Source organism: Gorilla gorilla, chromosome 7, assembly GCF_029281585.2.
Source record: "Gorilla gorilla gorilla isolate KB3781 chromosome 7, NHGRI_mGorGor1-v2.1_pri, whole genome shotgun sequence".
Taxonomy (NCBI): Eukaryota; Metazoa; Chordata; class Mammalia; order Primates; family Hominidae; genus Gorilla; species Gorilla gorilla.
In genome coordinates this window covers 122,581,409-122,594,492 of record NC_073231.2, presented here as the reverse complement: position 1 = coordinate 122,594,492, position 13,084 = coordinate 122,581,409, and the positions used below count along the sequence as shown (strand labels likewise).

Genomic DNA, 13,084 nt, shown 5'->3' with positions numbered 1-13,084 from the left:
CTCATACCCATACTTGTATGACTCATCAAGTCCATTTTTGTGCCTTTCAAGAAGTGGAGAGGTCTTTCATACAGGAATGTGTAGGTTGTGCACTTTCATTTCGTAGTATGGAAGGTCTGCCAATCTTATTAGTTGGTGTTACTCCATTTTGAGCTCTTTTCCCTGCTGACTGCTTGCTCTCCTTTGGAGTTCTGTATCTTACTGGTGTAGTCTTTTTGGGTCTATTCATAACACAGGTTTTACTGCCTGTCGTCTATTACTACCTGGTTATTTTAACTATCAATTTAGTTACTAATATGAAAATCATCTAGGTTTAAAAACTAGATTTAAAAACCTACTTTTAAACCAAAAACTAGGTTTAAAAACCTACTTTTAAACCAAAAACTAGGTTTAAAAACCTACTTTTAAACCAAAAACTAGGTTTAAAAACCTACTTTTAAACCAAAAACTAGGTTTAAAAACCTACTTTTAAACCAAAAACTAGGTTTAAAAACCTACTTTTAAACCAAAAACTAGGTTTAAAAACCTACTTTTAAACCAAAAACTAGGTTTAAAAACCTACTTTTAAACCTAAAACTAGGTTTAAACTAGGTTTAAATCTTGGCTCTACTACTTCTAGATGTGTGACCTTTAGCCATTTACTTAATTTCTCTCTGCCTCAGTTTTCTTATCTATAAAATGAGTATAACAGTACCTTTCTCCTAGGGTGGTTGTGAGAATTACATGATAGGGTAATACATGTGAAATAATTAGATTATTGCCTGTCATACAATGTTTAGTAAATGTAATGTGCTGTTATTAACTGGTCATTAGTTTCTTTTTTTCTTTCATAATTGGTTTATTGGTCGTGTTGAGGATCAGTACACAGACACTTCAATTTGTACACAATTCTTAACATATATACTGAAAATCTAAAAAGCCATGTGTTGTAATTTTTAAAAAGTTATTTCAGTGACTTCCTAGCTTAAAATTGGGAAGCAAATTTTCCATAAGAGGCTATCAAGTACCAGTATCTTCACATGTTAGTAAGCTGTTACATAGATCTCACCAATTCACAATATAATACCATATAGACTACATACTCAAATTTTCAATCTTCCACAGCACATTAACAAAGTTAATTAGAAAAGCAGGACTACCACGACCAAAGATGTTACAGTGCACAGAATTATGACAGGGAGAGCCATGATCAAAGAGTGTTTTTCTTTAGGAAACAATTCTACTAAAAAATAATGTGGGAATGAAAGTAATTTAAAATGTTCAGGACATTAAATGCAGGACTGCAACTCCATCTTGCCATTTAGTATGCTTTGTATTACAGGATATAAAAACTAACCCCCCAACTATGGAATGTTAAGCTGACACTCAAGACAGTCAAACCCTCCCATAATTCAGTATCTCATACAAACTTGTGTTTACAAAATAGTTGGTAACAGTATTCCTCTGGGTTGTACAAGAAGGGAAATAGGGACCACTGATAAGATACAGTGTGTTATGATATCAGTCAAACTTGGCTTCTTTATCTCTGGCGTCATCAGAGGCTGGACTCTTCTCAGTTTTAGTTTCTTCGTTTTGTGCAGGTAAATTTCTTTAGTTTCCTGATTAGCCACTTTGGCCTGTTTTCCCTTTGCTCCCCTTTTCCCTTTGTTTGCACTTTTTTGTCTGAAGATTTATCCTTTCCTGCTGCCTTTTTTTAGCTTCGTTTCCACTTTGGCGGGAGCAGATTTAGCTGACAACCGCATTGATTCTCTCTTAGGCTGTTTCTTCACCATCCGTGTGGCTGAGCTGACCTGTGGGCTCAGGCTGCACACAGAAGTAGCTGCTCACCCTGTGTGTGCCTGGCCCACCCATTACTTAGTTTCTAACAATAATATATTTGTTTTAAATGAAACACTAATAACGTACAAATAAATTGTCATTTTCTTGTTAGAATTATTTTCCCTCTGAGAACTTTACATTACAATTTTGAATGTGTTGCCTTTTGGGTCTTCAGGCCATGGGCTCATATTAAATATTAATGCTATTATTATTAATATGTGCCAGGCACTATAAAAAGCACTTTACATATATTAACCCCATGTTGTAGGAATTATTAATGATTATGATTATTGCAAACTTTAATTTCTTGTCCACCTGTGCACGGTGTTACCTCTTTTATATTTATGGGAATATTAAAGGAGAGAGTAGTAGAAGACCTGGTTATTCCATTAGAGGTTGCTTAGTGAATCCTTCTGGTTGAGGAAAACTAGATCATGCTGGAGACTATACCAACCAGATTGTTGTTGGGATATGTGTGGGTACGTGTTCCCGTTGTTGCATCCTCTGACTATGGAGATGATCTGTTGAGAAAGGCAAAATGAGAATTTTTCAGAAGGCTCTGCTTTCAGGTGTCCCGATAATTGAGACCTTTATCTCTGTGTCTTATTGATAGTTTTGTCATTTATGTGTCTATTAACAGGATCACTTTCTCAATAATAGCCTCAGGTTGAGGGGGTATTCTTTGATTTGGCTGAAGGAACTCCTGGATGCCAGACCGTGGGGAAGCTTTGATTTAAGAGTATAACTGCTGTACATGGACGTTTTTGACATGTAATCAAACTCCTGGAGTTTCAGATCTGCGTTTAGATTATGTGAGCTTTATTATTTATGTAAGGGTGAAGGAAAGGATTTGTAAGACATTTATTTATTCCTCTTATTTAATTTGTGGTTTTGCAAACCTAGTACAGTTTATTTTGTTTTTTCTTAGAAATAAAGGAAATAATAAACTAGGATGGTTGTTAAGCTCCCTTCTGTGTGTGTATGTTTTAGGTGGTATTAAAGATAATCAAACATTATCAAGAAGAAGGACAAGGAACTGAAGTTGTTCAAGGAGTGCTTTTGGGTCTGGTTGTAGAAGATCGGCTTGAAATTACCAACTGCTTTCCTTTCCCTCAGCACACAGAGGATGATGCTGACTTTGATGAAGGTAAGGGTGTTCATCACAAGTGTGTCTTTGCAGTGCATACAAATGGATATTAACACAGGTCTCACCATAACTTTTGATAATGTGTGAACTGGGAGTCTCTCAGGCTAGCCTACTTCACTTGATGTCTGATACTTTGGGAAAATTATATAAATTCTGGGAAATGAGGGTTTATACTATAGACATCATTAGTTTGGCCTTTACTTATTTGGAATTTGTGATTCTGATTTGTCATAGATTGGATAGGAACTGTGCTAATGTTGACTTTGTCAACATGAAATCAGCTTGCTAAATAAAGTTTTGAGGGACAAAGATCATCCTTATGTGTCTGTTATCCATTCCCTTCTATCCTCTTTTGATTAAGTCAGTGTTTGGAAAGAGATGGAGTTCAATTTTCTGCTTCAGAAAGAAGATACTCCTCAAGCATTTCAGAAATATTTTATTTTTGTATTATAGGTGTAATTGCTTTGTTAGCAAAAGCTGAGAGTAGTTAAAAGCTCACATCAAAGGCTAAAATCAGCATCTAAAAGATTTTTTAAAAATCAGGTTGAAAATAACTTCTCACTTGTTTGAAATCTCTGGTTTCATTTTCTTTGTAACTTTTTATTGTAAAAAGCACATAAAAATTTTAAGTATACATTACAGTAGTGTTAAGTGTATGCATATTGTGCAGTAGGTTTCTAGAACTATTTCATCTTGCAAAACTCAAACTCTGTATCCATCGAACAATCCCTTTTTCCACCTCTTTCATCCCCGCAACCACCATTCTACTTTGTGTTTCCAAGAGTCTGACTACAGATACCTCATGTTAGTGGAATCATGTGGCATTTATTGTTTTGTGAGTGACTTATGTTATTTAGCATAATGTCCTAAAAGTTCATCCATGTTGTAGCAATGACAGGATTTTCTTCTTTTTTCTTAAGGCTGAATAATAATTCATCATCTGTATATACCACATTTTCCTTATCCACCCATCTGTCGATGGAAGTTTAGGTTGCTCCCACCTATTGGCTATTGTGAATAATGCTGCAGTGAACATGGGTGTGCAAATATCTCTTCAAAATCCTGTTTCCATTTTCTTTTGGATATGTACCCAGAAGTGGTATTACATGGTAATTCTATTTTTAATTTTTTGAGGAACTTCTGTATGTTTTTTTAAATAGCAGCTGCACCATTTTACATTTCCAACCTTGCACAAGGGTTCCAATTTCTTAATATCCTTGTCAACACTTGTTATTTTCTGTGTGTTTGATAATGGCCATTTTAACAGATGTGAGGTGATCATCTCATTGTGGTTTTGAATTGCACTTCTGATGATTACTGATGTTGAACATCTTTTCATATGCTTGTTGGTGATTTGTATATCTTTGAAAAAATGTCTATTCAAGTCCTTTGCTTATTTTAAAATTGGAGGGTTCTTTTTTGCTGTTGAGTTGAAGGAGTTATGGATATTAACCTCTTATCAGATATGTGGTTTGCAATATGTATTTTCTCCCATTTTGTAGGTTGCCTTTTTACTAGGTTGATTGTTTCCTTTGCTGGGCAGGAGTTTTTACATTTGATATACTCCCATTTGTCTGTTTTTGCTTTTGTTGCCTGTGCTTTTGGTATTGTATTGAAGATATCAGTGCCAAATCCAATGTCATGAAGCTTTTTTCCTCTGTTTTTTGGTAGGAAGTTTCAGGTCTTATGTTTAGGTCTTTAATCCATTTTGAATTAATCTTTGTGCTGTATACAAGGTAAGGGTCCAGCTTCGTTCTTTGGCATGTGGATATCCAGTTTTCCTAGCACCATCTGTTGAAGAGACTGTCCTTTCCCATTGAGGGTCCCATCTTGGCACCCTTGTTAAAGATCACTTGACACCATATATGCCAGGGTTTATTTCTGGGCTCTTTGTTTTATTCCACTGGTCTGTATGTCTGTCTTAATGTCAGAACTACACTTTTTGGATTACTCCAGCTTTGTGATAGGTTTTGAAGTCAGAAATTTTGTTCATCTCATTTGAGATTGTTTTGCCTATTCCGGGTCCTTTGAGATTCCATATGAATTTTAGAATAGATTTTTCTATTTCTACAAAAAATGTCATTGTGATTTTGATAGGTATTGCATTGAATCTGTCTTTGAGTAGTATTGACAACATAATAAGATGAAGTCTAACCTCTGAACATGGCTTTTCTTTCCATTTATATACATCATCTTTTAGCAGCGTTTTGTAGTTTCAGTTTACGAGTGTTTTGCCTCTTTGGTTAAGTGTATTCCTAAGTATTTTATTCTTTGTGATGCTATTGTAAATTGGATTTTTCTTAATTTCCTTTTTGTCATTTTTGATATGACTTTTAACTGATCACATTAACTTTTATAGAATGTTACTTGCTTCATTTGACTTACACACCTTCATAGTACCTTGAGCATATAATAAACACAAAGTATATGCTTACTAAAGTGAAATACCTTGCAGTTTGTCTGCAAAGCAGGTTTTCATTAAAGTAATTCCTCTAGAAACTAACCAGGGCTACTTTTGTTCTAGGCACCTGAACACTAGCATACTTGGATTTTTTTAAACCTTTATGCAGTGTGCATCTTTTTTTTTTAAACTGGCTATGCTCTCCCTATTTCATTTGAATTACCTCCCACAGAATTAAGGTTGAGATTTCTCTGTAGTTCTTTCTGGCAGTATTAGAATACCTCTGTTTCTCTATACATGCACATATGTGGGGGTACTTAATTATATTTAAATAATCACTAGTTTAGGTCTGGAAAAGAAGAGATTGTTAATGCAGTTTCTTTGGTTTACAAGTGAGGAGCTTGAGAGGTTTAAGTTTTTTGTTTGGTTACTGGGTTGGTGGCACAGTTGGGAGTAGAATCTATTCCAGAACAGTTAACACTGTCACACAGTTTTCTCAGGTAATTAATTTTTTAAATCATATTCTTGGTTTAGAATATGAAGAAATAATATTCATTGTAATTATGGTAGGCGAACAAAACAAAATATATTACTAATTCTAGATCATTGGAAGCTAACTTCTTTTACGAGCTTGAAATACTTGAATTGACCAATATTTTATTTCACGAACATGTACTTTATTTTTTAAATTTCTACAAGCTGTTTATTTTCAAAGTTTTAAAAGAATGTTTATTTCAAAAGTTTCACATGGAATAAGAAGCACAGATTATTATCCTAATTTTACAGATTGGAAAACTGAGAACAGAAGAATAACTGTGTGTTTGGATTTACATAGGTAGACTTCGCGAGAGTAGATTTTTTTAAAAAAATGATCATTTAGGACCTTTTAACTGATAAGAAAAACCTCAATTCTTTGGTTTTCCTGCCAGTTTTCTCTGCTTCTTCACTTGGGTTAGAGAAAAAGCAAGCTGCAGAATACGCACTACATGCTGCTATTTGTGTGAAATTTAAAAAAATATAATACTACATACTGATAAAAGATACATACATATGTAGTAAGAGTATAAACATGCATGAGAATAATAAACACCAAATTCAGGATAATAGTTACGTCTGGAAGGGGAGGTATAGAGGGGACACAGAGGACTTCAGCTTTATTGGTAAAATTAAGTTAGCAAGGACACAAGTGTGTGTTATTTGTGTTAGTCCATTTTCACGCTGCTGATAAAGACGTACCCCACACTGGCTAACTTACAAAGAAAAAGAGGTTTAATGGATTCACAGTTCCACATGGCTGGGAAGGCCTCACAATCATGGTGGAAGGTGAAAGGCACGTCTTACTTGGTGGCAGGCAAGAAAGAAAATGAGAACCAAGTGAAGGGGGTTTCCCCTTATAAAATCATCAGATCTCGTGAGGCTTATTAATTACCACAAGAACAGTATGGGGGCAACTGCTCCCGTGATTCAGTTATCTTCCACTGAGTCCCTCCCACAACATGTGGGAATTATGGGAGCCACAATTCAAGATGAGATTTGGGTGGCGACACAGCCAAACCATATCATTCCACCCTGGCTCTTCCCAAATCTCATATCCCCACATTTCAAAACCAATCATGCCTTCCCAACTGTGCCCCAAAGTCTTAACTCAGTTCAGCATTAACTCAAAAGTCCACAGTCAAAAGTCTCATCTGAAACAAGGCAAGTTCCTTATACCTGTGATCCTGTAAAATCAAAAGCAAGTTAGTTACTTCCTAGATATGATGGGGGTACAGGCATTGGATAAATCCACCTATTTCAAACGGGAGAATGAACCAAAATGAAGGGGCTGAAGGCCCCAGGCAAGTCTTGAAATCCAGTGGGGCAGTCAAATCTTAAAACTCCAAAAGTGATCTCCTTTGACTCCATGTCTCACATTCAGGTCAAGCTAATGCAAGAAGTGGGCAGCTCTGTCCCTGTGGCTTTGGGCAGCTCTGCCCCTGTGGCATTGCAGGGTACAACCTCCCTCCTGGCTGCTTTCATGGGCTGGCATTGAGTGTCTGTGGCTTTTCCAGGTGCATGGTGCAAGCTGTTGGTGGATCTCCCATTCTGGGGTCTGGAGGACGGTGGCCGTCTTCTCACAGCTCCACTAGGCAGTGCCCCAGTAGGGACTCTGTGTGGGGGCTTCAACCCCACATTTCCCTTCTGCACTGCCCTAGCAGAGGTTCTACATGAGGGCCTTGTCCCTGCAGCAAACTTCTGCCTGGACGTGCAGGCATTTCCGTACATCCTCTGAAATTTAGGCGGAGGTTCCCAAACCTCAATTCTTGACTTCTGGGCACCCGCAGGCTCAACACCACGTGGAAGCTGCCAAGGCTTGGGGCTTGCACCCTCTGAAACCACAGCCCAAGCTGTATCTTGGCTCCTTTTAGCCATGGCTAGAGTGGCTAGGATGTAGGCCACCAAGTCCCTAGGCTACACACAGCAGAAGGGCCCACAAAACCATTTTTTCCTCCTGGGCCTCTAGGCCTGTGATGGGAGCTGCTGCTGTGAAGGTCTCCGACATGCCCTGGAGACATTTTCCCCATTGTCTTGGAGATTCACATTTGGCTCCTCATTATGCAAATTTCTGCTTGAATTTCTCCTCAGAAAGTGGGCTTTTCTTTTCTATCGCATTGTTAGGCTGCAAATTTTCCAAACTTTTATACTCTGTTTCCCTTTTAAAACTGAATGGTTTTAACAGCACCCAAGTCACCTCTTGAATGCTGTGCTGCTTAGAAATTTTTTCCACCAGATACCCTAAATCATCTCTCTCAAGTTCAGAGTTCCACAAATCATTTAGCAGTCTCTTTGCTAAAACATAGCAAGAGTCATTTTTATTACAGTTCCCAAAAAGTTCCTCTGAGATCACCTCAGCCTGGATTTTCGTTATGCATTTTGGTCAAAACCATTCAACAAGTCTCTGGGAAGTTCCAAACTTTCCTACAGTTTTTCTGTCTTCTGAGCCCTCCCAACTGTTTCAGCCTCTGCCTGTTATGCAGTTCCAAAGTCACTTCCACATTTTCGGGTATTTACAGCAGCACCCAACTCTTGGTACCAATTTACTGTATTAGTCCATTTTCACACCACTGATAAAGACATACCTGAGACATGGCAATTTATGAAGAAAAAGAGATTTAATGGACTCACAGTTCTACGTAGATGGGGAGGCTTCACAGTCATGGCAGAAGGCAAAAGGCATGTCTTAGATGGTGGCAGGCAAGAGAGAAAATGAGCATGAACATGCATGTTAAACATTTAAATGAAAACATTTAATATTTTTTCAATGTAAAAATTTAAAAACATTACAACAATTGAAGTTTTTAAAATTTCAATTTAAAAAAATTTAAATTTAAATCAAACAATTATAAATGTTAAAATATATTTTAACAGCCCTGAGATAGAGACTTAAGTTTAGCATTAAATAATAAAAATAGGCATTGTATTCTGTGTACTTATGTAAATTGCCTATGATTAGTTGTTAATCTGCACAGTTGAAGGTCTTTTCAGTCTCATTTTCCAGAATTAGGATACTGATGTTTAGTGACATAAATAACTTATCAGAAATCATTTAACTAGGAATTGGTAATACAGGGACTGAAACTGGTAGCTGGCTGGATTCCAAATACCATGGTTTTTCTGCTATAATGGACTCTTAGACTCTTAGTGAAGTGTATGCCAGAGGTTAAAGGATGTTGAGTGTAGGTCATTATTCCGTATCTGAAATCCACTTTTTGTGTAAAACAAGTAAATAAGTTTTTCTTGGTCTGCCTTTAGAAATTAATGGGAATTGTCATTTTTCTTATACATTTGAAAAATCTAAGACAACAGTCTTCTTTAGTTTTTCATAACCTCATGTGATAGATTTAAATTTTAGGTTCTTTCACCTAACCCATATATTCTTTTTTAAAAAATATTTGCACTGATCTCTCCATTTTATTTTTCATGAGAATTTAAAAAATATTCATAAATTTTCTGACAACCATTTACTCCTCAGCCCTTTAGAATGGACTGTGTTCTTGGTGATGGTAACATTCCCTCTTTTTTATTTGTGTGCTGTCCTCTATCTGGCCTTTTTCCTGGATGACTATGCTTTCCATTCAAACATTTTCCCATATTACATTCTCTCCATTTAAGTTTCCCTACTTCTATCCTTTCCACTCTTTCTTTTTCATCTCAGATTATTCATTCCCTATAAACATTTACTTTTTCTGTCTTCCAGAGCCTTGCCATAGTTTCTCTAAGAAGTTGGTGAGATGACAGGCTTGATAGTGATAGCCACAGTTTCCATTCTAACTGTAGCTCCGAAAAAATGCAAAGTTAGTAACTCTGTCTTTTATTCAGAATTAAAGGGCCCATTATTATGCAGTTGATATTTCACCCAACTCTGATTTGAGAGAAGATTACAAACTTGCCAAGTGCTGTTTCTCAATCCATTGTCCTCACAAAGACATCTGATATGATCCAATGGTCAGTTATTAAACTAAGGCTCATTCCTCCTGGCCTCGAATGTACTATTCATGTATTTCTACATATACAGATATTGGACGTAGTTATTTCTGTCTTCATTTTCTTTCCCACCATAGTAATTTTTCTTTATTCTTTTGTGTTTTTATCACAATTAGCATTTTCAATACAATGTAACACCTAACTTTTTTTTCTTTTTTGGGGGAAGCAGGTTTTATTATTAATTTATGTATATATATATTATTTCAATAGGTTTTTGGGGAACAGGTGGTGTTTGGTTACATGAATACATTTTTTAGTGGTGATTTCTGAGATTTTGGTTCACCCATCACCTGAGCAGTGTACACTGTATGCAGTGTGTAGTCTTTCAACCCTTAACCACCCCCCGACCCTTTCCCCAATTCCTCAAAGCCCATTGTATCCGTCTTATGCCTTTGCATCCTCATAGCTTCACTCCTACTTACGAGTGAGAACATATGATGTTCGTTTTTCCATTCCCGAGTTACTTCACTTAGAATATTGGTTTCTAATTCCATCCAGGTTGCTGCAAATGTCATTATTTTGTTACTTTTTATGGCTGAATAATATTCCATAATATATATATGCACCACATTTTCTTTATCCACTGATTGATTGATGAGCATTTGGGCTGGTTCCATATTTTTGCAATTGCAAATTGTGCTGCTATAAACATACGTGTACAAGTATCTTTTTTGTATAATGACTTCTTTTCTTCTTGGTAGATACCCAGGAATGGAATTGCTGGATCACATGGTAGATCTACTTTTAATTCTTTAAGGAGTCACCACACACTGTTTTCCATAGTGATTCTACTAGTTTACATTCCCACCAAAAGTGTTTTCTTTTCACCCCATCCGGGCCAACATCTATAATTTTTTTTTTTTTTGATTATGGACATTTTAGCTAGGAGTAAGGTGGTATTGCATTGTGGTTTTGATTTGCATTTCCCTGATAATTAGTGATGTTGAGCATTTTTTCATATGTTTGTTGGCCATTTGTATATCCTCTTTCATGTCCTTAGCCCACTTTTTGATGCAATTGTTTTTTTCTTGCTGACTTGTTTGAGTTCGTTGTAGATTCTGGATATTAGTCCTTTGTCGGTTATATAGATTGTGAAGCTTTTCTCCCACTCTGGGTTGTCTGTTTACTCTGCTGATTATTTCTTTTGCTGTGCAGAAGCTTTTTAGTTTAATTAAATCCCATCAATTTATCTTGGTTTTGTTGCATTTTCTTTTGGGTTCTTATGAAATCTGCCTAAGCCAGTGTATTGAAGGGCTTCTCCAATGTTAGCTTCTAGAATTTTTATGGTTTCAGGTTTTAGATTTAAGTCTTTGATCCATCTTGAGTTGATTTTTGTATAAGGTGAGAGATGAGGATCCAGTTTCATTCTTCTGCATGTGGATTTTCAATTATCTCAGCACCATTTGTTGAATAGGGTGTCATTTCCCCACTTTGTGTTTTTGTTGGCTTTGTCGAAGTCAGGTAACTCTAAGTATTTGGCATTATTTCTGGGTTCTCTATTCTGTCCCATTGGTCTATATTCATGTTTTTATACCAGTACCATACTGTTTTGGTGACTATGGCCTTACAGTAGTTTGAAGTCAGGTAATGTAATTCCTCCAGGTTTGTTATTTTTGCTTTATTCTTCTTTTGGCCATGAAGGCTCTTTTTTGGTTCCATATGAATTTTAGGATTGTTTTTTCTAGTTCTGTGAAGAATGATGGTATTTTGATGGGGATTGCATTGAATTTGTAGATTGCTTTTGGCAGTATGGTCATTTTCACAATATTGATTCTACCCATACGTGAGCATGGGATGTGTTTCCATTTGTTTGTGTAGTCTGTGTTTTCTTTGAGCAGTGTTTTGTAGTTTTCCTCGTAGAGGTTTTTCACCTCCTTGCTAACCCATATACTCTATATTAATGGGCATTAAAATGTAGTCACCAGTAGCTTTTTATTAAACTTAGATAAAAACTACAATTTTCTGTTCTATGGATATATATTAGAATAGTCCTGTATGTTGATTTTTAAAAATCATGGTAAAGACCCATTGCATTACTTACTGCTTTTCTATTGTTTTGTGCTCTCTAAAACTAGCAGTTATTCAGAGGAAGATCTTTTTTTGTGCCATCCACCTCGGGGAGGTAATATACCAAATATTTCATAATTTTAATGAGTATATATTTCAAGTGTTTTGTTTGTTTTGATGCCTCATGTAAAGAGGATATTTTTAATCTGTTGTCCAAAAGTGAAATGTTAATAAATGGTTTAAATCAGAGATTGACAAACAATGATCTGATTTGTAAATAAAGTTTTGTAGGGACACGGTGATGCCCATTCACATATTTTTTAGTGGCTTCATTCCTGCTACAGTGGCACAGTTGAGTAGTTGTGGCTGAGACCATATGGGTCCTAAGCCTGAAATATTTACTGTCTGACCCTTAAAGAAATTTTGACCACCTGTGATTTATGTAACTTCATGTCTTATTGTTCTCCCTCTCCTGTAAAGTTAAAGAATAAGGCAGTAAATCCTCTCTTTCATCATAAATTGATAATTTTTTGTGCGATATTTGTTCTTGATGTTACCTTTAATCTTGACTGAGCTCAGAATATATTTTGAGCACTGAAACGAAAATATACTATAGGATGTTTGTTTCACTGGCACACCTAGGAAGTATCAGAATAGGTAGTTTTTGCTTTAGTTTTAGTGCCTTTTTCATTTAAAAAGAAAACACATATTAAGTTGTAATTCATGGTTGCTGACCTGTGACTAGGGATTGTGGAAAGATAATGGTATGAGGCCAAAAAACCTGGGTGGAAATCTCAGCTTTATACTTTGGAGCTGTGCAACATAGAATAACTTCTGAACCAATTTTTTCTGACTCTAGTATCTTTTTAATTGCTCACTTGAGTACTAGAAACAACGAGAATGATAATTTCCTTATGAGATTAATGTTTTGTATTGTGCTGTGTTAGATTATGCTAGTGGATGATTCAAAACCTAGAAAACTGTTATTATAACTTTTCTATTGCTTGTCTCTTAATTCACAATTTGTTTTTGCACATGTGGTAACTCCTTTGAGTGGATTCAGTCTTAATAAACTTTTATATTACAGAATTTACCTTCTAGTTGAAAGTGAAATAATTTGATCATATTGGAGAATATATGCTTTTTCAAACAAAAAAAAAGAGTAGAAAAACTCATACTAAAATTCC

General features: G+C 35.9%; 1 protein-coding gene across 1 annotated transcript in view; it reads left to right on the top strand.

Annotated features, from left to right (window-relative positions):
* Window positions 1-13,084, top strand: part of EIF3H (eukaryotic translation initiation factor 3 subunit H) — a 119,509-nt gene that overhangs the window by 38,091 nt on the left and 68,334 nt on the right. Inside the window, exon 3 of the mRNA XM_055348944.2 lies at window positions 2,809-2,965. Within this exon, the coding sequence (XP_055204919.1) occupies window positions 2,809-2,965 (157 nt within the window). The remainder of the gene's footprint in view (window positions 1-2,808; window positions 2,966-13,084) is intronic.